Source organism: Hypomesus transpacificus, chromosome 23 (assembly GCF_021917145.1).
Source record: "Hypomesus transpacificus isolate Combined female chromosome 23, fHypTra1, whole genome shotgun sequence".
NCBI classification, from domain to species: Eukaryota; Metazoa; Chordata; class Actinopteri; order Osmeriformes; family Osmeridae; genus Hypomesus; species Hypomesus transpacificus.
The window spans coordinates 16,841,470-16,866,521 of NC_061082.1; the positions used below are offsets into that span (position 1 = coordinate 16,841,470).

Here is a 25,052-nt window from a genome sequence, read left to right on the forward strand (position 1 = left end):
CCTGGCACTCAGGTCAGTTCTTCATGCTGCATCATATTTAATAGAAACCTAATGTTCCAAAGGGGTTTCCTATTCGCTCATTTACTCAGTCTTTTACAGAGAGAACGAGAGTAAACTGACAAATATTTAGTAGTCATTTTAGTACTCGTTGTGTTGACAGAGACAAAGCTACAGGGATACCAGGGGTATGATTGCTGGTAGTTCTATGTGGGTTGATCCGTAGAGCTGCTTTGTTAATGTAAAAGCGTTGCCCCATGAACTGTAAAAACAACACTAAGATGCTGGAAGCTTTACCTCCATGCCAGGTAGTCTCCAGGCTATTGAACTGTTTGCTAGTGTCTACCTGGGAGAGCTGGTCGTCAAGCTGCTCTCTTAGTCACCCTGTGACTAACGCAGAGCAAACGGTAAAAGTGATTTATTATCACAGAGCTTAGTTTGAGTATCCTGCATCAAGCTGTTGAGTAGACAAGGTGTTCTTCTCCAGCCATCCAAACAACCACAGCAGAGTAGAGAGCCAGGTGCGTGTCCACAGCGGGCCAGCTAATCCCCTGGCCGTCACAGAGGAAAGTCCGTAAATGATAGATTTACTCCTATGCCCTTCTGTCTCACAGAGAACATCCTGACATCCACCTCTTTCTATCACGTTATCTTTTTAATAACTAAGGATCCTTTTTGATGAATGAATGTAAAAAATTAATACAATTGTGTGCGTAGGGTGGTGAGGCTAGGTGGGAAGACAGTGCTGTAGGTGACAGGAGAGGAGTTTTGTCAACAACACAACTTCACATCTTCAGTTTCACAACTTTTCTGTGGGACATGAGAGAGGGGTAAAAAGTGATTGTGTGTGACACACCTGCTGTTTTTGGTGTTGTTTTTTTTTACTGGCTCTGGGAAACAGGACAGAAGTGTGTATTAAACCTTCCGTCAACTAGGAAATTATTCATCACATTGACTTGTGACACATTGAGAAAGGTGTACGTGTCCCTGCACTAATGTCCCTGTACTAACTGTAAGTCGCTCTGGATATGAGCGTCTGCTAAATGACTAAATGTTAATGTAAGAAAATTACACAAAGGTTAACAATTACAACAGTTTTGTACACATGGAAACACAACACAGTTCCCCAATTACAATTTCAAAACACTCAATTTCTTTCTATCAGGAACTGCATTATACTCATAACACAAAAAGCTTAGAAGTTAAGAGTAAATTGTGAAATGTTACAATTGTCTGGATATCAGATGAATGTGTATAAAATAGGAAGTGAATGCAATTACATGCACCAAATGCACCAAACACACTGACATAGACCACAGCTCAGAATGGTAGAATAGTTTATTTAGTACAAGTGTTGTAAAATCCATCCTAAATGTATGTTTGATGTGGGAATGTGTATGTGATAACTGCATTTTGGTGCAATAAGTAAACCAGACTAACTCCAGCTGAGAGAAAAATGCCGCTAAATAACAGCTCTAACCTGACTGCATTCACTACCATGGTCCTGCCTACACAGGAGTCCCAGAGGTAACTTTGCAGTTCTGTTAATAAACAGTAGAGAAGGATCACAGAAGTGGTCTGCATCCTTATTAACAATCATCAGTTCATTTAGTTTTCACTAAAGGAATACCTGCCTTGAAATCATTGAGACCAAACTCTTTCTGCTACTTAGGCAACACGCGTCTCCAAAAAGGCAATATGAAAAAAGGAAGAATCAAAGAATCAAATAAAATATATTTCAAATAGTACAGTTATAAGACACTAAAAGGAAAATAACTTTAAAATGACAGCATGAAATGCAACTTCAATTCCTCTACCTCTAATCTCATCCCAGTTTAATTAGACAAGCAGACAATTCATTTGAGTTGAAGTCAATCAGAAAATACACACAGAACATTGAAATTTGGCTTACTTGAAGAAAAGAAAAAGCATGTCAGCAAAGTGAGATTGGGTACAATGCAGGTAAACCATAAATTAACTTTTCAATGCGAGGTGGGGCATACTGATTCTTTGTTAAGTACTGTCAACAATGATTCAACAGCTGTAAAGTAATTAGTATGTTGAAACAAAAAGGTGAAAACAAAAAAAAACTGAATTTATTAGATACTTTTCAGATAAAACTGTTAATGTAGTTCTACTAAATGCCTCCATTGCAATGGTGCAAACCACTGTGACACTTCTAATATTTCAGTGTGTTTAACACTCACATCATGAGGAAGTTCAGACATCCTTCAACACATTTGAAATGTTTCCAAGATGAACAATAACTGCAAATGCTTGTGAAACAATGAAACAAAACTGAAGTTGTAGTGAAGATTCAACATGTAAAACCATGACATTAGTTGTCTGACACTGAATATTTACACCTGTACATGCCACACACACAAATACAGTTTGCCATTTGAAGGAGGAGCTGTCTGTCATCTCACTGTGTTCACGCTGGTTTACAGGAGAACATCGTAGATGAAAGAGTCTTGACTGTCACAGGGTGCATGTGTCCTGCATGTCCGTCAGTGTCCAGACTCCCTGGCTCCATCAGGCCTGAGGCCCGACCCAGCAGGCCAGTTCTTGAACTTTCCCCTCAGCGAGAGCACTGATTGGTTGGTGGTTACAGGGTGGAGGAGTGGGAGGACTGGGAAGGCCTCTGGATCTGAATAGGAGGCACACGCAGTATGTGGTCAGCAATATCTATACATTGAGATTGATAGGTAATGTTTGCATTCAGATTGATTGGTATTGTCTGCAGATTTATAGGTTATGTCTATTTGTGTAGAGGACATGCATCTACCAAGAACCCGGTCCTGACATGAGTACCTCACCAAGCACAAACTTCCAGTACATCACAATACTACTTGAGCCCCATTGAACCCATCCAGACTTATGACCAACATACACACTCCATCTTTAGGCTGGTTTACCTGCTACCAGCATAAGCTTCATCAGTCTAGTGAATCCAGATGTATTAGCCCTACTCTACAAACCTACCCATCATCTGAAGTTGGGGGGGAAGTGATTGTGGCATTACCCCTCGACTGTCAATTCTCAGCGCAAGTGAGAGATTTAATTAAGAGGCTATTGTTGTTTTCATTTCTTCTTTGTTCTGCTTCTGCTCTTATTGATCCTGCATTGTAACTCATTTTACCCTGGTCTGAATCACTGATAACACAAAGACTATCAGAGTTGGCGGTAGGCCTGCCTATATAGCAGGTTTAAAACTAGACATCTTTCTGCTTGTTGTGCTCATAGCCACGGGTCTGTAGTCAAACATGTTCCGAAAAAACAAACCGTTGCCCTCAACACACTCCAAACCAGTCAAAACTGACCAGTAAACAGCAACTTACACAAACTCCTGCCAGCAGCTAAACCCTGGAGATTGACACTCTAGCATGAACCCGTAAAGTACACAGGCTTGCCCTTGCCTTCCTCTCACCTTCAGATCTATTGTCTCTCAGCCAGCCGAAGGTAACAGCTCGACTTTTCTACTCGTCTGAGGTCAACCTAAGTTATGAACCTTGGGGACATCGGCGCGTGAGGACAGTGTGCCGTGCTGTTCGAGCTCTCACCCTGGAGTCGTATTCCAGTACGAAAGGCGGGATGTCGATCTGCTCGGGCAGGATGCAGGTGAACAGATGCTGCAGGGTGTCTACGTGATGCACCTTGTCCTTCATCCCAGACACGCTGAATGTGGTGAAGAACCAGGTGGACACCTGAAACAGACACATGGTCACGGTTAGTCAGGGTTCAGAGTTACAGACTGAGGTGAACCGTTTGGGGGCTGAACTTTTTCCATACGTTGTAAAATACGAGTGAAAAGTCTAGAGCTAACAGGTTTACCTTGGAGCGGAACGTAGGGTGCACAAAGTAGAAAGCCTTTAGGTTCTTCTTGAATCTGTGTGTCAAACAAACAAGGAACATCAAAGATGGCAACAACAGCTAGAATTACACGTAAATATTGTAAACAATCTGAATCCCAGCACTTTTTCATCTTAGTTGAGTCTGGATGGAGAAGAGTTATCATTAGTCAGACCAGGTACACACATATAGGACAACCACTCCTCAACCATGTTTCACATGGTTCACCAATATAGGATTTCACTGCACATACAGTTGTAGCCTTATGTTTTCCAAATCACCTAAGGCATAGTGCATTTTGCATCCTCTAATACCCCTTCATCAGAGAAGAACACGCCACCCACGATGTGAGTAAGTTGTGTTGCCAACAGCTCAACATAGTGAAGACTAGTCAGAGCTGATCATATGGGCGCAGGTCTGGGCTATGCTGCCCCTAGAGCGTAACCAGAGAACTGCTCCCATAAACATTAAACTGTTGGGTTTCCTGGGTATAAAAAGTGAGTCCAGGACATTCTCCAGGAAAGGTGACATAGCCATCCAATGTCATTAACGCATCTATTTCTTATTTGAAAAAAGAAGCCAAAGTTGTGGTTGCCTTTCATCAAAGGGGTTTTCCAGTGAAACAGGAAAGCTGGTTATCTCATCTAGAAACTGACATTCAAAGAAATGTTTCTCATGATTTGTCCAAACCATCCAGTCAGAGATGGAAAATATGTGTGACCTGGATGTTTTCTCATTGTGTCGTGTAGTCTATGGATGGGCCAGTGACAAGTGGAGAGATGACTCTGGTTTTCATTTTGAGTTTGTTGTTTTGTGAAAAAGCAGTGAGAAAGCTGTGAAAATAGTGACTACTTCTTGACCTCATTCTCTTTGAGCAGAAAAGACAGATAAGAAGACATGATGAGGGTAATATAACTGCTGGTACAGCAAAATGTACATTTCAGTCTATTATCTATTCATGTTAGAACTTCAGTAACTTTGTAGCAAAAACTTTGTAAGGTTCAGTACCAGCAGACATTAAAGGCAGACATTTTCTTTAGTCGATGTTATGTTAAATTATTTAATGGAAAACATATGCTTAACTACACAGCAAGAACACGCTGAACTCTTACTGTCCAGAGTTGCCTGGGACAACACAATTGTTCCAAACATTAGCATGTGTAACAATGTGTCACCACTTATACCCTCCCCTTGAGATCTCTCTCCAAGTTTAGGTCCTGTTCCAAAAGTCGGATCCAGGTTTCCAAAGCAAAAGCTAGATCATTTCACTAGCCTGAAAGGGATGTGATGTGACCCTGGCCATGCAGCACCATTTTTTTGGATGAGATTAACCCTATCCAGGGACCAGAGCTGGCCACAAATATCTCAAATGCTGGCCAACTGCTGTTTGTTTTCACAGAGCAAAATGCATCTGACAGTTTGTATTGATGAACAAAACCCAAGGTTTAAGAGAGGACTGACTGTGGTCTCATTTTATGCTACCATCCCAATTACCACATCTGGATGGATTCTGGGTATAGCTTAGTGGTTAGAGCATAAACTGCAGTCCAAGCAGATAAGGTTTCATATCCCCCTGCACTAATTTGTCGCTTTGGATGAAAGTGTTTGCTACTGCTGTAAGTGAATACATTATTATTATTATTATTCTCTACACTTTCAGCTCTTCAAACATCCTTTGCTAACCACAGCCCTTCACAATGTGAAGCTTTGAACACACACACACACACACACACACTCCTACTCCCTTCCCTGTTTGGGAATTGCAAAGTAAATACAAGCTTCGTATGGGTTCTTACTTTGCATCTACAATGTCGTATAGCTTCTTGAGGAAGTCCGAGTCTAGATGGTTGTGTTCCCCTGTCAGAGTGTGAAAGTACACCATCACGTACTCCTTCACTGTGATGTGGTCCATGACGTGGATAAAGTATAGCAAGGCCTGCAGCGACACACACACACACACAAAAGGTGAAACAAATGTTAAAATGTTCAAGAACTGAAGATGCAGTCCTCACAGGCCGGCCTGTTACCTTCTCAATGTCTATGAGGGTGACTGGAATGTTCCTCCCTACCAGCACCATCACAGTCCTGCCACACATGTCCACACCTGAGGGAACACACATGCAGCTGCATGAGACAGAGGGAAGTGGCGTGCTCCGCTCCAGTGACCACACAACCTTTCATTACTGGCTACATTTAATCCCGAGAACGAAACACTTGAAAAGGGATTACCACTGCGGCCCGCTGCTGTGTTCGACGAAGTGGAAACAGGACGTAACTGCCCTCTACATAATCAACATTTATTTGTACATAAGACACACACACAGTTCTCACCCGTCTGATATAAAGCCTTGAGTGCTGCTATGTCAGACAGGTCTTCTGCTCTGGCACGACATAACCACCGGTTATAACTGCAAGAAAGGACAGGGTACAGCATTACCAAAAAGGGTTAGGGTATAGGGTGCATGTGGTTAGGGTGCAAGGGACATGTGGTTAGGGTGTAGGATACAAGTGTTTATGGTGTAGGTTAGGATGCAGGGTACATGTGGTCATGGTGCAGGGGACATGTGTTTATGGTGTAGGTTAGGATGCAGGGTACATGTGGTCATGGTGCAGGGGACATGTGTTTATGGTGTAGGTTAGGATGCAGGATACGTGTGGTCATGGTGCAGGGGACATGTGTTTATGGTGTAGGTTAGGATGCAGGATACGTGTGGTCATGGTGCAGGGGACATGTGTTTATGGTGTAGGTTAGGATGCAGGATACGTGTGGTCATGGTGCAGGGGACATGCGGCCGGTGGTTCAGAGACTCACTTCCTCTGGTGCTGCTTCTGCATGGTGGCTTCAGAACGCTGGCCCTGCAGGATGAGTTTGCGCTGTTTGTCCACGTCTCCCTCCATGCGGGCAAAGGCATGTGTTCCCACCTGGCCCAGGTCCGAATCCAAGCTTTGCTCTTCCTGACACTCATCTACACAACGGTTCACATGTACACCACGTTAGTGCTTTTAGTACGTGTATTACCAAAGAAACAGAACTTCCTGATTTATTGGTGTTGGTTTATTGGTTACAGACACTCCTATTGGACTCATAGTCTATGATGGCTAACTGAACACAACTTGGTAGCTAGCGAACATGCTGTTCCCTCAGGAAGACAGCTCTTTGTATAATTAATGCTAACAAATGTGTGTGTGTGTATGTGTAATGTTCCACTGGCAGCTGTGATGTGTCCATTCAACCATGTCCACAGCCTGGGTTTCTATGGAGATTACAGTGTTTTTACACCGGACTGATTAGCAGGAGAGAATGAAGTGATGGCAGCTGTAATTCCATTATTGCCCAGCACTAATACAGGCCATCACACACAAGAGGAAGGGGTTGCTATGGTAACAATTGAAGAGCCCCAGAATGTCAACCAAACAATGAATCAAACAGGCCTAGTAGTAATCGATGTAAGCTTCCAGAGTCGGTGTCTGTGTCGGCTATTGTCTATTGCACCAGTTGTAAAGCAGCCCTGTGTTACCTTCCAGACTGCCTGGCTTCTCTGTGATGCGTATCTGTCTCTCTGGGACCACAGGCTCCCCTTCAGAGTTGCCAATATCAGCAGGGATGAGAGGAAGACAGGCCCGCTCCTCTTCCTCTGACCGAGGGAAGTACAGAGGAAACAGCTTCCTGTACACAGGCTGGAGGACGGAGCGCAAGCACCACACACACACACACGATTATACAGATGCACACAATCAGGTGAACCACATACATGACACACGCATGTACAGACACATGCTGTGTTTTTCTTATTTTCTCCTCTAAAGCATGATTAATGACCTCAATGTCACATCAATGTAACATTATATTCCTATAAGAAACGAGAAAAGCCACTGACCTCCTCCACGTCAGACACAGCAAACACCACCGTCTCAATGCATTCTCCATGGTTCTCCAGGAACCTACGCACTGTTCCTGCAACATACACAGTAACACACCTCACCATGCCTGCTACACACCGTAACACACCTCACCATGCCTGCTACACACAGTAACACACCTCACCATGCCTGCTACACACAGTAACACACCTCACCATGCCTGCTACACACCGTAACACACCTCACCATGCCTGCTACACACCGTAACACACCTCACCATGCATGCTACACACAGTAACACACCTCACCATGCCTGCTACACACAGTAACACACCTCCCCATGACTGCTACACACAGTAACACACGTCACCATGCCTGTCACACACAGTAACACACCTCAACATGCCTGCTACACACAGTCACACACATTAACAACCATGCTACAAACTGACCTCTGACTCACACACATTTACACAACTTAACAACCATACTACACAGCAAAACACAACAGCCATTCTACGCACTTAGTAACACACTTCAACAGCCACGCCCTCAGACCTTTCCAGTAATTTAATATCAGTACAGCGCTATTATTCTAAGATCCAGTCATGTCAGGTGGCTGAGCGGTTAGGGAGTCGGGCTATTAATCAGAAGGTTGTTGGTTCAATTTCTGGCCGTGCCAAATGACTTACTTTACGTCGCTCTGGATAAGAGTGTCTGCTAAATGACTAAATGTAAAAGTCATACACGATGAACATGACACATGCACAGTACCAAGAGCAGTTGGCTAACTTGAGTGATACCAGTATAGTATGTAAAGTACCCATGAATGCCACAGTGTGTTTGGTTGACGACTATGCTGTTTGTGTATGGTCATTAAGATGGCATGTGAGGCTTGCCATTATGTGGCAGTATGAAAGCTACAGTTTGTTAGTGAATCGAGTTAGTTTGTGTGACCAGCCACTGACCGAGCCATTTACTGAACTAAAGGGAGTCAGATGGCTAAGCAGTGAGGGAGTCGGGCTAGTAATCAGAAGGTTGCCGGGTTGATTCCCCGCCCCGCAAAAATGACGTTGTGTCCTTGGGCAAGGCACTTCACCCTACTTGCCTCGGGGGGAATGTCCCTGTACTTACTGTAAGTCGCTCTGGATAAGAGCGTCTGCTAAATGACTAAAATGTAAATGTAAATTAACTCATTGTGAATTGTGGTTAGAAACCTGGAGTAGGACTATGTGTCCTTCAACCTTATGAACAACACATGTAGGAAATTAAAATGTTTTCTAAGGATATGCTATTTGCCTAAAGAAATTATTGTGTATTGCATGAATGTTCAACTGTGGGTATGTGTGTGTATGTATCTGTTTGGATATGTGGGTATGTTTCAGTGTGTTGCTGTGTGGTTGTGTGTGTGTAACTCACTGAAGGCTATGTGCGTCGCGTCCTCCAGTGGGTAACCTCTCTTGGCAGTGCTCACCACACAGTAGCCAACAGACGCCATGGACTGCTCTCTGGTGGGAGAAACAGGAAGAACATCATCGCACATCTGTACTAACTCAAACACACACAACCTAAGTTCACCTGAGCAAAGAGAATTAAACAGATTCCTAAACAAAACTTCTCAGGACACCTACTTTCTATCAGCTCCTGAAAGTAGAGTTTTCAGCTGGTGTTTCAGTGAGAACACTGAGAACACTGAAACGCTACTGAAACTTAAGCTGCAATCATACTGTATATCTTCAGAGAGAAGCAAATGTCTAATTTACAGATCAGCGATTTGGAACGCCTCTCTGGGCCAACTAGATACATTGATAGAAAACAATATTTCAAGTTGAGCAGACTTTTGAGTCAACCACAGAAGAGACACCATGGGTGTCTCGCTGCAGTACTTTCGACACGACCAAGCAGAGACCTAGTAAACGATGAAGGAGGAAAAACCCTATTATATTCCAAAGTAAACCCATGTTTGTGGCTACAGAACCCTCGGTACAGACACGCAGCTCCAGTACGGCACCATCCTGTACGTGGCCCTCAGTGCAGTGGGCCAGCAGCATCCTGTACGTGGCCCTCAGTGCAGTGGGCCAGCAGCATCCTGTACGTGGCCCTCAGTGCAGTGGGCCAGCAGGCGTCTTACTTGGCCAGCTGCATGACGTTTCTGTAGCAGCTGTGGAGGGAGCTCTCTGCGGCCGTCCTGTATCTGGCCTTGTACTTGGGGCCCACCGTGTGGATGATGAAGCGAGCAGCCAGGTTGAAACCTTTAGTCATCTTCGCCTCGCCTGTCCGGCATCCTAAAGGTAGATGATACGCATATTGATAGGTTGTGTCTTACCCAGCATAAACCTTAACTCAACCCCCAACCCAACATGATGATACACTTGATCTCCCCCAACCCTAACCCCAATCGTTCCGGTTCCAGATGCTAAAAGCAGAAGATGCACGTATGAAAACCCTGGGTGTGTCTGGGAGTGGCGCCCCCTACCTTTCAGCTTGAGTAGCTCCTCCCGAAGCTCAGGTCCAGCGTGCTGGTGGATGATGTCAGAGACGGGGTTCTTGTCTGTCAGGGTCTCGTTGCTGGTGTTGACGATGGCTGTGCAGTTCAGCAAGGCCACGTTGCCCGTGCTGACAGGTGAGAAAGGATCCTCCGTGAGTTACGTTACAACCTGATTGCTTCACTTACAGTATTAACCTTCATAGAGCTTGGTTTGACTTTTTACATTGTGGAAAAAATCTGTATTTTCTCAAGCAATAAGGACTATTTCCACTTATGTAAATCTAGATCCTTGAGATACATAAATCACAGTGAGTCTCCAAATATAATATCAGTGTTAAAATTGCACAATGTGAGATCCACCACTCAGACTTTGTTACAACACAAAAACAGGAAGTACTCAAGTTGAGGCCCAAGTCTATTAACATTTATGAAAGAGCCATTGCTGTAATTTCGAGTTCACGTTCAAGCCAAGTCTCATTTGTGTCGGTGCTATTTCACTAACTGTGCGGACACTTTTTAGAACAAACAACTTTAACAGGTAGGATAGTGGAAAAGTTGATCTCATATGAAAATAAGCTGAGTACTTGAAGATCACAGCTTGGTAGGGAATTAACCTGCATCCTTTCAGACCCGACATCCCTTCATAGGCGTCATGATTGTATTTTCCAGCTGCTAAAGCTGATTCCAGAGGGTTTCGGTGGCAGCGTGTGGTATGAGCAGCAGGAATGTGGGAAGCCTGGGTACAAGCGCCTTACTGAGAGCCTTCTGCCCAGCAGTGAGCCAGCGGAGACCCAGGGCCGTCATGTGCTCCTGAACAAAGAGGACTTATCGAGGGCTGTGCCCACAGGAGCAGAAGGGAGGGTCAACCCAGTGGCAGCGCAGCAGGAACAGGAGCACTTTAAAGGCTGACCTCAACACCCCTCTGTTTCTTACAGGGGTTTAGAGGCCAAAAGGTTACGGTGAACTAGAGACAGACGCTCAGGATGTATTTAAGATTTACTCCTATATATTGAATGTATGCCCCTTCCTGCCAAAGTAAATTCCTTGCCTGTGCAAACTTTCATGGCAATTAAAACCCTTTGTGATTTTTCTGATTCTGAGGGTAGACATGACAATTGGACAGCAGAGGAGAGAAAGACACCATGAGACATGCAGAGAGCCAACTAGAGGCCTGGTGAGAGCACAGAACGAACGAGCCAATAGAAGGAAGAAGCCGAGGAGGAAGCGGTGTGTGTACGCAACACTGGTAGAGCCAGACTAACAGGAGATCAAGACACTCACAATAGTACAATCTTGCGGTTGATGTCCTGTCTGAATGGGAAGGGGGAAGGGAAGGCCTGCTGGCTGATCACACTGTCACACTGATCCACTGGGGCCTCCCCTCCTTCTGGATCCTGCTGCTGGTCCCAGGAACACAGCGTCTGGACGTCCACAAACTGCGAGCGCGCTCCCAGCGGATCCATCCTGCCCTGGCTGGACCTCACAGCTCCACACTGCCCACGCTGGAGGAGGAATACACAGCCAGAGAAACGTGAGCCCCCTCCAGCCTCACACCTTAATAAATACACACAGGCAACCATGGATGTCATGTACTAGATAGCAGAATACTGATCGTCTGAACAACGTAACTCCAAAACAGACTTTTTCGAATTATGGTATTTGATTACCCAGATACTGAAGAATTGGAAGACAACAATACCAATGCTTTTCCATAATACAGATTACTTTCATTTTTTGACAGCCATTCTTAACCTAGCTAAAAGGACTATTACACGTATTTTACGTATTTGACAGATCCGTCTACAACAGCCCTCCAGGTAGAAGGAAGTAAAACTTGGGTCAGCGATACAAAATGCAGTAATTGAGCTAGCTAACATTGCTGGAAAAACACTAAATATTGTACCAAGCCTGAATACACGCACCTTCCCTTTATTACCACTGGTCAACCGAAAGTCCACTTAAACAAAGTCTACTGAATGCGACAAAAATGTTTACACCAAGCGGCGAATATCGAGCGTCCTCATGACCCTCTCATCTCCACAAATATTGCTAAATGTTTTTACTAGCAGGTTTATTGTGAGCGTGATTCTGCGTGAACCGATCTTTCCTGGTCAGCTGACTCCTGATAACTGTTTCCGCTTTGGTTAGGGATATACAATAAATGACATATTTAGTGTACAAGCTATCTTGTTGTCAGAAAATATTTAAACTATAAATAACAGAAAACACTTTGCTTACTTTTATTATATGTTTATGGCCCGATGATCGTATTTTCAAGGTCCTTGGTTGTATGGCCTTGGCTTATTTATATTGTTTCCAGTTGTTCTTCGTCTGAAGAAAGTACACTAGTTGCGTGCACAGGCTTTGATAATCGATAACCGAATGTGTAAAACCAAAACATTTTTACACACCAGTGTTGTACTATGCAGTTTTGAATATGTAAAAGCGAAGATAAAATGGTATTTTAGACTGGGACGAAACTCTGGGACTAGCTAAATATAAAATATCTAATTCATCCGATGTTGATCTGTGTTTGATTACTACGGACTAACTATGAAATCAAGCGAAAACTCCTCAAACTGAATGTTAAGGACCTACCGATCTAGACAGACGCCTATTTTCTACAGTTTTTTACCAAGTAAGCTTAACATTTGAGTCATGTTACACTACATTTTAAGTTGTTTTGTGTAGCGGTATATGTTGCAATGAGTGACCAGTACATACACAGCATGCATGTTGTTGCAACCTCGTTGACATGCTGTATGAAACAACACGTGGGTATGCTAGTAGTTAGCAGCTACTGTAGGGTTATGCTGTCAACATCGGTGTAGCACTTTGTTAGCTACTGTAACTACCTAGCCAGGATCATCAGTTTAATTCGGGAATTATGTGATTTAATAGTGTCCACAGTCAACATTTGCTTGCCTGCTTGCTATTTGCCGTAGTAGCTCGCAGGGAGAAAACTTATAGTGGGATCATACACGTTGTTAGTTTAGATCTCTCAGGCAGCAGTCTTGTTGTGATAAACTGTCACCTTCAAATATCTTTGTTCTAAATTATCACAGGCAACTCACAAGGCTCGCGGCCATGGGATTAACCAAGCAGTACCTGCGTTATGCCGCGAGTGCAGTTTTCGGTGTGATTGGCAGTCAGAAGGCCAACATTGCCTATGTCACGTTGCGGGGCGGCGAGAAGGGACGTTACGTTGCAGTAGGAGCCTGCGAACATGTTTTCATATGGGACATACGTAAAGGCGAGAAGGTGAGTTGGAATTGAAGGTTAACTCAATAGTAGACCGCAGTTCAACCACAACCGTTTGACGCGGCCACATCATTCTGTTATAGTAAATGGGTCCTCCATCACCCGTTTCTCCACACCTATCCCTCCATCCCCCTCTTTTCCACACCTACCCACCCCACTGCAGATTCTCATTCTCAAGGGAAATAAACATGAAGTGACACACTTGTGTGCCTCCCCTGATGGCATCCACATCGCTGTGGGTTATGAAGACGGAGCAGTGCGAGTGTTCAGCCTGATGGATGGCGAGAGCAACGTCTCCTTCAGCGGACACAAGTCTGCCGTCACAGTCCTACACTACGACTCCCTGGGAGCCCGACTGGTCACCGGCTCCAGGGTGAGCTGCCATCCCACAGTGGCCCCAAGTCCCTCAATGAAAGATCTGTTCAGGCCTTATAGGTTTAACGATATGACGTGTTTGTAAAATGATCGTTGTGTCTCCATTGTTTAGGATACAGATGTGATAGTGTGGGACGTAATCAACGAGTGTGGTCTGTACAGGCTGAAGGGGCACAAAGATGCCATCACACAGGCTCTCTTCCTCCAGGACAGGAACCTTCTGGTTACCAGGTAACACACATTCATACGGCAGACAACGGCCTATCACCTTGTACGTGATGAACCCTGGATTTATGATTCGGTAATGTATCTATAATGTTCACAGCTCTAAGGACAGCTTTGTGAAGTGGTGGGATTTAGACACTCAGCACTGCTTCAAGACCATGGTGGGCCATCGCAGTGAGGTGAGTGTTGGTAATCGTGTTTACACTGGAGTATCACTTGCTGAGACGAGTGATTCAATCAATGGATCCATTATCTTACTGGAAAACATTATTATTATTAATTGTATTCGTTATTGGTTTGAGAAAAGTTATTTGATTATCTTTTGGTCTAGTAGCATTGATGAATCCCTGTGTCAATGAGTACCGTATGCATCACTTACTGAATCTGTAGTTGTTTCCAAGGGCAGTTGATCACTGCTGTCTAGATATGCTGTTAAGTGTGTGTGTGTGTGTGTGTCAGGTGTGGGGCATGGTGCTGCTGAATCAGCAGAGCAGGCTGTTAACGGGCTCTGCTGACAGTGAGCTGCGTGCTTGGGACATCACCTACCTGGACGAGGTGAGCTCTGATCCTGCTGGAATACATGTCTGTTCTAGCTGGAGTAGGCCAGCAAGAATATAACTGTTCTAGCTGGAGTAGGCCAGCAAGAATATAACTGTTCGAGCTGGAGTAGGCCAGCAAGAATATAACTGTTCGAGCTGGAGTAGGCCAGCAAGAATATAACTGTTCGAGCTGGAGTAGGCCAGCAAGAATATAACTGTTCGAGCTGGAGTAGGCCAGCAAGAATATAACTGTTCGAGCTGGAGTAGGCCAGCAAGAATATAACTGTTCGAGCTGGAGTAGGCCAGCAAGAATATAACTGTTCGAGCTGGAGTAGGCCAGCAAGAATATAACTGTTCGAGCTGGAGTAGGCCAGCAAGAATATAACTGTTCGAGCTGGAGTAGGCCAGCAAGAATATAACTGTTCGAGCTGGAGTAGGCCAGCAAGAATATAACTGTTCGAGCTGGAGTAGGCCAGCAAGAATATAACTGTTCGAGCTGGAGTAGGCCAGCAAGAATATAACTGTTCGAGCTGGAGTAGGCCAGCAAGAATATAACTGTTCGAGCTGGAGTAGGCCAGCAAGAATATAACTGTTCGAGCTGGAGTAGGCCTACTAGAATATAAATGTTCGAGCAGGAGTAGGCCTACTAGAATATAACTGTTCGAGCAGGAGTAGGCCTACTAGAATATAACTGTTCGAGCAGGAGTAGGCCTACTAGAATATAACTGTTCGAGCTGGAGTAGGCCTACTAGAATATAACTGTTCGAGCAGGAGTAGGCCTACTAGAATATAACTGTTCGAGCAGGAGTAGGCCTACTAGAATATAACTGTTCGAGCAGGAGTAGGCCTACTAGAATATAACTGTTCGAGCAGGAGTAGGCCTACTAGAATATAACTGTTCGAGCAGGAGTAGGCCTACTAGAATATAACTGTTCGAGCAGGAGTAGGCCTACTAGAATATAACTGTTCGAGCAGGAGTAGGCCTACTAGAATATAACTGTTCGAGCAGGAGTAGGCCTGCCGAAATACATGCTGTTCTAGCTGGAGTAGGCCTACTAGAATATAACTGTTCTAGCTGTAGCTGGTGTTGGCCTGCTGAAATACATGCTGTTCTAGCTCCTAGAGATACTGAAGTATTGATCTTCTGTTACTGTTGCCTAATGCTTCTGGGTAAGGGTTTAGGGTTAGTTAATGCTGCTGTCTGTTCCAGTATTAAAGACTGATCCTCCTCTGCCACTGTTTTCTCTGTTCAGGGCAAGGAGACAGGCGAGCCCAAGGAGAAGAAGGGCAAAAGCCTCCTTAACGATGATGGTGATGAAGAGGAGGGTCCAGACGAGGAGCTGGAGGAGGTACCAACTTTACTTTATTTCCTATGAGTCTCTTCAATGCTCTTTCCTTTCTCAACTTGTCTCTCACTCTCTATGCCTCTTTATAGAGCTTTCACATACACAACTCTTTTTAAAATCGTTCTCTTCTTTCTGTCCACAGAGAATCCTGAGCTGTCAGAAAGCTGGGTCTCTCTTGAGAGAGGCAAGGGACAGGGTCGTCTCCATGACAACAGATGCCAAGGCCAAGATTGTAGCGTGCCATGTAAGTGTGGTCTGTCCCGGTCTGGACCAGCAGGAACACGCTGGTTTTGATAATATACGATGTTTGAGTCTGGGCTGGTAGTGGACAGTGTTTGAGTCTGGGCTGGTAGTGGACAGTGTTTGAGTCTGGGCTGGTAGTGGACAGTGTTTGAGTCTGGGCTGGTAGTGGACAGTGTTTGAGTCTGGGCTGGTAGTGGATAGTGTTTGAGTCTGGTCTGGTAGTGGACAGTGTTTGAGTCTGGTCTGGTAGTGGACAGTGTTTGAGTCTGGGCTGGTAGTGGATAGTGTTTGAGTCTGGGCTGGTAGTGGACAGTGTTTGAGTCTGGTCTGGTAGTGGACAGTGTTTGAGTCTGGTCTGGTAGTGGACAGTGTTTGAGTCTGGGCTGGTAGTGGATAGTGTTTGAGTCTGGTCTGGTAGTGGACAGTGTTTGAGTCTGGGCTGGTAGTGGACAGTGTTTGAGTCTGGGCTGGTAGTGGACAGTGTTTGAGTCTGGGCTGGTAGTGGACAGTGTTTGAGTCTGGTCTGGTAGTGGACAGTGTTTGAGTCTGGGCTGGTAGTGGATAGTGTTTGAGTCTGGTCTGGTAGTGGACAGTGTTTGAGTCTGGGCTGGTAGTGGACAGTGTTTGAGTCTGGGCTGGTAGTGGACAGTGTTTGAGTCTGGGCTGGTAGTGGACAGTGTTTGAGTCTGGGCTGGTAGTGGACAGTGTTTGAGTCTGGGCTGCTTGTGTCTCAGGGGACTGACCAAGTACTGGAGGTTTTCACGGTGCTCCCTGAAGAGGAGGTGCAGAGGAGGATGGCCAAGAAGCTGAAGAAAGCCAAGAAGAAGGCCCAGTAAGTTGAACACATCACTGTTATCACCAGCACCATTTCAGCTCCTGAACATGTGAAGTGTAACGGTATTGGACTCCTGGTATAGAGCTCAGCACAGTGTGGAAACGGAGGCCCCAGACGTGGTGGTGGAGAAAACGTTGGGAGACGAGATCTTAAGACTAACTACCATCAAAGCCTCCTCCAAAATCAGGTGGGTGTAAGACCAAACACCCCCCCCCCCCACGCACACACACACCCCCCGCTTTAGAGACACCCGTTGGCTGACTGTTGTGTTGTCAGGTGGATGGACTGTGTTCTGTGTGCTGGAGGAGAGCTGAGGCTGGTTCTGCTGCTCCAGAACAACACCGTGGAGGCGTACAGTCTGCAGACCGGGGTCAAGAGCCCCGCCCCGGCCAAGACCGCCCGCCTCACCCTCGGGGGACACCGCACCGACGCTCGCACGCTCGCCTTCAGCTCCGACAACATCGCCGTGCTGTCCGCCTCTGGGGATACCGTCAAGGTCTGGAACAGGTGAGACCAGTTCTATAGTAGCACAGGCTCTGTAGAGTTACAGACACTCTATAGAAGTACAGATAAATTGTTGTGGAAATTACTGTCCCGTCCCCCCTAGAACGGTGTGACTCAGTTTAGGTTCTGGGTTTGTTAGCATTAAACAACCAGTTGATTGGAGAGAGAGATAGACACACACGCTCCAATACGAATAATGACCAGTTTAGAGAGAGAGTGGTATGAAGTCTTTGTTTGTGAATAGAGAAAAAAACAAGGTAACATGCAGCCAACAGATGGTCTTCATACACTCAGGGACTCAATCAGTGCACATTATACGTTACAGCAGGAACACATAAAGGAACAAATAATAAGTAAAAAAAACAGAAATTCAACACATGAAAAAAGCAGTAGCTTCTCAACTGATTGTGATTAGGCACAATCTGAAATTATTGATATCTCCCAAAACACTCACTAGACAAGTCACTTTACATCAGTACAGACATGTTGCTAGTATAGACAGATCCACTAGTCCAGAGGTACTTGGCTATTTCACACATGTGGAGTTTTAAAGGTTTTCTAACAGGAAGAGCCGTCTCTTTACAGGTCAACATTGCAGGTGATTCGTACCATGGAATGTGAATATGCCCTCTGCTCCCTCTTTGTGCCCGGAGACAGACAGATCATCCTGGGAACCAAGGTATCACACACGCACACATGCAGTGTTTACGCACACACACACAGACACACATACAGACACACAGACACGCACGCACACACTCAGTGTTTTAAAAAGTGATTTTGTATCCCCAGTCCAGTTGGGCCCATGCTGCTGCTTCTTGTCTCCTTTCAGAGTGGAGGGCTTCAGATCTTTGACCTGGCGACAGGAAGCATTCTGGAGACGGTCGCAGCCCACAATGGCGCCCTCTATTCCCTCTGTCTGTCCCCAGACCAGGTCTGAACCCTGACCTTCTGGTCCTTCTGTCTGACCCCTGACCTTCTGGTCCCTCTGTCTGTCCTCTGACCAAGTCTGGTCTATCCTTTGTCAGAGAGAGAGATGCACTGCTCACCTTGCTGTGTGTTTGTTGTCTAGAGGGGGATTGTGACTGGTGCAGCCGACAAGACTGTGAAGTTCTGGGAGTTTGAGTTGATAAAGGACGACGGTTCTGCACAAAAGTAAGCCCAATTTTCCTCTCTGGAACAACATTTCTCTTTTTCTCTCACGCTGTAAAAAGGCCCTGCCCCATCTCCGGTCATGGGAATGCTTTGACATGGGAATGAACACAAGTTGTTGTTGGTCTAATAGTGTGTGTGTGTGTTGCAGAAGACTGACGCTAAATCACACACGAACCCTGCAGCTTGAAGAAGATGTACTCTGTGTGAAATATTCTCCTAACCAGAGGCTGCTGGCTGTCTCCCTGCTCGACTGCACTGTTAAGATCTTCTACACAGATACCCTGAAGGTAGACATGCACACACACAGGCCAAGTGTGATCACTACATTACAGTTGATTTATGGATCTATAATGAATGTTGTTTCCATCTGCTACAGTTCTTCTTGTCCCTGTATGGACACAAGCTGCCTGTGCTGTGTCTAGACATATCTCATGTGAGTACTCATCCTGTCAATACAGCATGAAAACAACAAGACTCTGAAAATATACGCTTAACCAGCTGTGGAATTTGTGTAGATGTTTGGTGGTAGGGTGGTGATATTTGAGTTTGCACTAGTGGTCTTTGTACTGATGGTAGTGTTAGTGTATGTGTGCACTTCTGTCGTGTGTGTGAACTGCTGTGTGTGTGTGTATTGAGTCTCCTATCTTTGCCTGTAGGATAGCAGCTTGATTGCCACGGGTTCTGCAGACAAGAATGTGAAGATCTGGGGTCTGGACTTTGGGGACTGTCATCGATCTCTTTTTGCTCACGATGACAGGTGAGCTTGTGACTCCAGAGCGTTCCGTTCCCCCAAGCCCTCTCATGTGAGCTGGACGTGCTTGTTGAATCTACCAAATGCTGTTCAGTCTCAGTTCCTGAATTTGAGATGCCCAAGATCTGTTACCTCATCTGCAGACTTGCTGACTGTCTTTATGTGGACATCATGTTGACATCACATCCTATTCTGCATCAGGCAACCCTTTTTACATCTGTTCTTTTCTTCCCTTTCAGTGTCATGTTCCTTCAGTTTGTCCCCAAAACCCACCTGTTCTTCACGGCAGGAAAGGATAAGAAGATCAAGCAGTGGGACGCAGACAAGTTTCAGCTCATCCAGACCCTGGAGGTGACCTTCGACCCCCCCCCTGGGTTCCACAGTTTAATCTGCCGGAATGTTGATGTAGTTGTTAATCAGAAAGAGTGTCCTTTAGAATTAGGTGCTCAGTACAGGGCTAGTAAAATCAGTAGAATGATAGTGTAATCATTTTGCAGACGTTTTTCTTGAAAGCAACTTGCAGTACAAGGGGGATTTGAACCTGCGACCTCTTGATCTGTAATCAACTGCTCTTACCACGGACCTCCAGTCTTGGGATATAACTCTACCAGGGTTAAGATTAGGGTGCCAGTTGACATCCATCTTTCATAGAGCCTTTCTCCTGTACCAGGGTTATGGTACAAGGGTCCATCCACCTATCCCAAGATTTCAAACACATGAAGACTATAGAGCGCCATTGCTATGTAAACAAAGCTGTATTTGTACAAACCGTTTGTCTTCCAGCCTCTCCTCTGACCCCAGGGTGTTTGTGTCTCCAGGGTCACCATCGCGAGGTGTGGTGTTTGGCCATCAGCCCCAATGGGGACCACCTGGTGTCCTCGTCACACGACAAGTCCCTGCGCCTCTGGGAGAGGACGAGGGAGCCCATCATCCTGGACGAGGAGAGGGAGATGGTAGGTAGAGATTCAGAGAGGGAGATGGTAGGTAGAGATTCAGAGAGGGAGATGGTAGGCAGAGATTCAGAGAGGGAGATGGTAGGTAGAGATTCAAAGAGGGAGATGGTAGGCAGAGATTCAGAGAGGGAGATGGTAGGCAGAGATTAAGAGAGGGAGATGGTAGGTAGAGATTCAGAGAGGGAGATGGTAGATAGAGATTCAGGGAGGGAGATGGTAGGTAGAGATTCAGAGAGGGAGATGGTAGGCAGAGATTCAGAGAGGGAGATGGTAGGTAGAGATTCAGAGAGGGAGATGGTAGATAGAGATTCAGGGAGGGAGATGGTAGGTAGAGATTCAGAGAGGGAGATGGTAGGCAGAGATTCAGAGAGGGAGATGGTAGGCAGAGATTCAGAGAGGGAGATGGTAGGTAGAGATTCAGAGAGGGAGATGGTAGGCAGAGATTCAGGGAGAGGCCTGGACTATGGGCAGAAACCCCTGAGATGGACAAAGGCTCCAAACCATTACCAAAAATGTGATTGTAACCTCCGTTTCCCCAGGAGAGAGAGGCAGAGTTCGAGCAGGAAGTGGCCAAAGGCGAGGAGACTGTGGTGAGTGATGCTGGTGGGATCTGACCATCTTGAACCTGGTCTGACTTATCTCTCCACTGCTTTAAATGGGTAAGTGTCCTGACTGATCTCTCCTGGTGTCTCAGGTTCCCGGAGAGACCAAAGGAGAGGCAGCACCAGCCGGGAAGAAGACAATCGAGACCGTCAAAGCTGTGAGTAACATTTCATCATGTTTAATTGATGTTCATCATGTTCATTATTTAAATTGGGGCTGTCGAGCGCAAAAATGTTTTGCCATAAAGATATTTCAGGGCTAACAGGGATGTCTGCATTAGCTGTGTACTTGACTAGCAAATGGTATTTAAGACTAGATGTAAGACTAGGTGGTAACTCAATTCACATCGATAATAACCGCAGATCACTTTGGTATTGTCGAAAGACCCATCTAACAGGGCTTTGTAGCTGAACTTGCGATTCAAAAAACAGATTTTTCTGTTGCTAGCTATTTGCCATCCTATGGAAAGTCTTAGGGTCATGCATTTTATTCTCAAAACATGAGGTACTTTTTTGCTTGGCCCTTAAACTCTTTCTTACCATCCGACCAGTACCTGTGTAAACATTTTTGCGTAATAATTTTTAACGATTAACTTTGACAGCCCAGCCATATTCTTTTTCCAATATTCTATCAGATTGTGTATGTCTGTCTAACTGTGTCATGTGTGTATTTCTGTGCCCATGGAGCACTGTGTTGTCGAGCCGTGTGTGTGTAACACTGCATGTGTCTATCGCTGTGTGTTGTGTTCAGGCCGAGCGCATCATGGAGGCTCTGGAGCTCTACAGGGACGAGAACAGGAAGATGGAGGAACACAAGTATGCCTGTGAGTCAGCTGGCAAGCAGGTACGTGAGACACACACACACACTAAGTCAAACTCCAAATCATTTTTTTTGGCTAATGGTCTGTGCTGTGTTTTACAGTTGGCTCTACCCAAACCCAATCTTATACTAGTTGCGCTGGGAAACATGTCAGTAAGTAAACAGAGGCCCTGCAAACTAACGCACACACACATGACCATAGTACCCATCTCAGATCCACACACACACACATTACCATAGTAACAGTGGTCCTGTCTGTCTCTAGCCATCCCGCTATGTCCTGGACGTCATTAGGAAGGTCCGGTCCAGGTAAGGATACACACTAGACTGTCTGTCTCCTATTCTCTCTCTTTCATCTCACCCCTGCCCTCTCTCTTTGTCTCTCTCTCTGTCTCTCTGGGCTCTGTCTCCTTCAAATGGGCGCTCTCACCTCACCCCTGCCTTCTCTCACCTCACCCCTGCCTTCTCTCACCTCACCTCGTCCCTGCCCTCTCTCTCATCCTACCCACTCCCCCGCTGTCGCTAGTGAACTGGAGGAGTCTCTGCTGGTGCTGCCGTTCCCCTATGTGCCAGATCTGCTGTCCCTGTTCAACAGCTACATCCAGGACGGGCTGGAGGTGGAGCTGGTCTGCCGCTGCCTGCTCTTCCTGGTTAGGTACACAGCACTGACAACCTGCAAGCCCCTTACACTACAGCTGTGTGTGTTTTGTATTGCTGTGCCTTCAGTATTGTCCTTATGTGTGTCCAGGATCCACTTTGGCCAGATCTCCAGTAACCAGATGCTGTTGACAGCCATAGACGGGCTGAGGACCAACACCATCTCCAGAGTACGCCAGATCCGGGTGAGTCACACCTCCCATGTCCCTTCTGCCATGCCCCAGCCTCCTCCTGCCCCTGCCTCCTCCTGCCCCAGCCTCCTCCTGCCCCAGCCTCCTCCTGCCCCAGCCTCCTCCTGCCCCAGCCTTCTCCTGCCCAGCCTCATTCTGCCCCAGCCTCATCCTGCCCCAGCCTCCTCCTACCCCAGCCTCCTCCTACCCCAGCCTCATCCTGCCCCAGCCTCATCCTGCCCCAGCCTCCTCCAGTCCCAGCCTCCTCCAGTCCCAGCCTCCTCCAGTCCCAGCCTCCTCCAGTCCCAGACTCCTCCTGCCCCAGCCTCCTCCTGCCCCAGCCTCCTCCTGCCCCAGCCTCCTCCTGCCCCAGCCTTCTCCTGCCCAGCCTCATTCTGCCCCAGCCTCATCCTGCCCCAGCCTCCTCCTACCCCAGCCTCCTCCAGTCCCAGCCTCCTCCAGTCCCAGCCTCCTCCAGTCCCAGCCTCCTCCAGTCCCAGCCTCCTCCAGTCCCAGACTCCTCCTGCCCCAGCCTCCTCCTGCCCCAGCCTCCTCCTGCCCCAGCTTCCTCCCCCAGCCTGGTCCTTCCCCAGCCTCAGCCTCATCGTACCCCTGCCTCATACCCCTACATCCTCCTGCCCCAGCCTCATCCTACCCCGTCCTCCACCCTGCCCCAGCCTGATACCCAAAACTGTTACCCTCTGGTGAATGATCATGTTTAATGTCTTGTGTGCAGGATGTTATGGGCTTCAACAGTGCGGGTCTGCAGTTCCTCCAGAGGGAGATTGAGAGCAAGGAGGATGTGATGTTCTTCGCAGACGCCACCGGTCGCCTGGGGGAGAAGAAGAGGAAGAGGAAGAAGAGGGAACGAGCCATCCTCGCCATTGCTTGAATCATGTCTCATTAAAATTGATTTGATATAAATCCCCCCGCCACCAACATTCTGGGCTCACAGGAAGGAATGACAGATCATTAAATGTTTTTGTATCTAAAGACTCGCATAGAATGTAAGTGTCCAATGAAAATCTTTACGTACCAAATAAACTTGACTCCTGCTCGTGCTTAACCCTGCCTCCTCTAGCTTGCTCTCCCTGTTCCAGTCAGCCAGTCTGGAGTGCAGCTCCCAGACCCATATAAAACACGTAAATATTAAACTAGGTCCTTAAAAGATACATTTCATGTTTGACTTCCTCCCTACTTCTTGAGTCCCACACACAGAGGCAGGACAGGTATGATTTAGGCCTGTTTCTCTGGGTCCTGCTGTACTGCAGCCTTGGGGGGATGATATAGGGCTGGAGCCAGGCCAGGGCTGGGACCGTGGACCCGGGACCAGAGAGGGGGCTGGTTGGGCCCCCCGTACAGGCTGAATTTACGATGCCAAGGCCTTGTTTGGAGGAAGTGTACTTCATGGTGCAACACTGACTTCCTGTGTCAGTGCTGACCTTGTGTAAGACAGAACAGATATCCTTCAACAGTTAGATGTGTTTTACACCCACATCAAACACTTAATTTTCCTCATGCGTTTATTTCCTGACTGTGGGACACCTTGAAATGCCCTTTTCGCCCTGTTCGCTTTATAATATAACAAAAGACCCCAAAAAATGAACTAATCTACCCCTAACTATTTACGAGGCCATAAAAGGGGCTGGCAACTCTTTATGAGGCTGGATTTGGTTTTAAAGCCGTAAATGTCACACCTACCAAAATTAAAAATTCTTAAGAAAAAGACCTGAACAGGCACACTTACAGAACCTTTGAATTTTTGCTGAGTACTGGCCTAAGGGACTAATCACTGAGTACTGGCCTAAGGGACTAATCACTGAGTACTGGCCTAAGGGACTAATCACTGAGTACTGGCCTAAGGGACTAATCACTGAGTACTGGCCTAAGGGACTAATCACTGAGTACTGGCCTAAGGGACTAATCACTGAGTACTGGCCTAAGGGACTAATCACTGAGTACTGGCCTAAGGGACTAATCACTGAGTACTGGCCTAAGGGACTAATCACTGAGTACTGGCCTAAGGGACTAATCACTGAGTACTGGCCTAAGGGACTAATCACTGAGTACTGGCCTAAAGGACTAATCACGTTGGTGAGTTGTGGTGACACTAATGAGTATGAAGACTGATCAAAGATAAAGCATTTCATCATTTTACTTGTCCAAGTACACATTACACCTGGGCCTCGTCAGGTGAGGTGTTATGTAAGTCCTGTGGGGCTACAACGTTACTTACTCGCAGGCAGTCTTTTCTACGCAACCATTGTCATTTTCGGTTCAAAACGTATGTGATTGAGACACTGAAAACGTGACGATGGCATGTGGATATAACCCTAACCCTATGTCCACTGGGGGGCAGCATTGCCTTTCCTTTAGGGGGGTCATCCAAACTCAGCCCCTGCACCTGACTGCAGCTGT

The 25,052-nt window shown here is 46.4% G+C and overlaps 2 protein-coding genes across 3 annotated transcripts; one reads left to right on the plus strand and one right to left on the minus strand.

Annotated features, from left to right (window-relative positions):
* Positions 1-1,317: 1,317 nt before the first annotated feature.
* gdap2 (ganglioside induced differentiation associated protein 2) lies at positions 1,318-11,661 on the minus strand. Its single transcript, XM_047046793.1, has 13 exons — positions 11,480-11,661; positions 10,187-10,326; positions 9,842-9,995; positions 9,130-9,218; positions 7,728-7,804; positions 7,368-7,527; positions 6,662-6,815; positions 6,181-6,257; positions 5,877-5,953; positions 5,646-5,785; positions 3,832-3,886; positions 3,561-3,704; positions 1,318-2,647 (listed from the first exon to the last, which is right to left on the minus strand). Exons 1-13 carry the CDS (start codon positions 11,659-11,661, stop codon positions 2,606-2,608), a joined length of 1,491 nt encoding a protein of 496 aa, XP_046902749.1. The 3' UTR covers positions 1,318-2,605.
* Positions 11,648-23,700, plus strand: wdr3 (WD repeat domain 3). Of its 2 annotated transcripts, none has more exons than XM_047046792.1 (27): positions 11,648-11,729; positions 13,264-13,459; positions 13,623-13,832; positions 13,947-14,065; positions 14,160-14,238; positions 14,519-14,614; positions 15,852-15,947; positions 16,087-16,188; positions 16,922-17,019; positions 17,105-17,209; positions 17,299-17,529; positions 18,112-18,205; positions 18,359-18,460; positions 18,599-18,681; positions 18,830-18,968; positions 19,058-19,114; positions 19,338-19,438; positions 19,672-19,783; positions 20,251-20,385; positions 20,925-20,975; positions 21,080-21,145; positions 21,739-21,831; positions 21,910-21,960; positions 22,073-22,116; positions 22,334-22,462; positions 22,556-22,649; positions 23,371-23,700. In XM_047046792.1, the coding sequence occupies exons 2-27, from the start codon at positions 13,286-13,288 to the stop codon at positions 23,524-23,526; spliced, it is 2,817 nt and encodes a 938-aa protein (XP_046902748.1). In that variant the 5' UTR covers positions 11,648-11,729; positions 13,264-13,285; the 3' UTR covers positions 23,527-23,700. The 2 variants fall into 2 exon arrangements, with proteins under 2 accessions (XP_046902748.1, XP_046902747.1); XM_047046791.1 differs by lacking the exon at positions 11,648-11,729 and adding an exon at positions 12,717-12,836.
* The last annotated feature ends 1,352 nt before the right edge of the window (positions 23,701-25,052 follow it).

Excerpts from the sequence above, each read along its gene's own strand:
- gdap2 (XM_047046793.1), bottom strand. The coding sequence starts at position 11,661 with ATGGATCCGCTGGGAGCGCGCTCGCAGTTTGTGGACGTCCAGACGCTG. Across the intron at positions 6,816-7,367 it reads GAAGCCAGGCAGTCTGGAAG|ATGAGTGTCAGGAAGAGCAA; the intron begins GTAACACAGGGC and ends ACCGTTGTGTAG. Across the intron at positions 3,705-3,831 it reads ACCCTACGTTCCGCTCCAAG|GTGTCCACCTGGTTCTTCAC; the intron begins GTAAACCTGTTA and ends TGTCTGTTTCAG.
- wdr3 (XM_047046792.1), top strand. The coding sequence starts at position 13,286 with ATGGGATTAACCAAGCAGTACCTGCGTTATGCCGCGAGTGCAGTTTTC. Across the intron at positions 17,210-17,298 it reads AAAGCCTCCTCCAAAATCAG|GTGGATGGACTGTGTTCTGT; the intron begins GTGGGTGTAAGA and ends TTGTGTTGTCAG. Across the intron at positions 21,961-22,072 it reads TTGCGCTGGGAAACATGTCA|CCATCCCGCTATGTCCTGGA; the intron begins GTAAGTAAACAG and ends GTCTGTCTCTAG.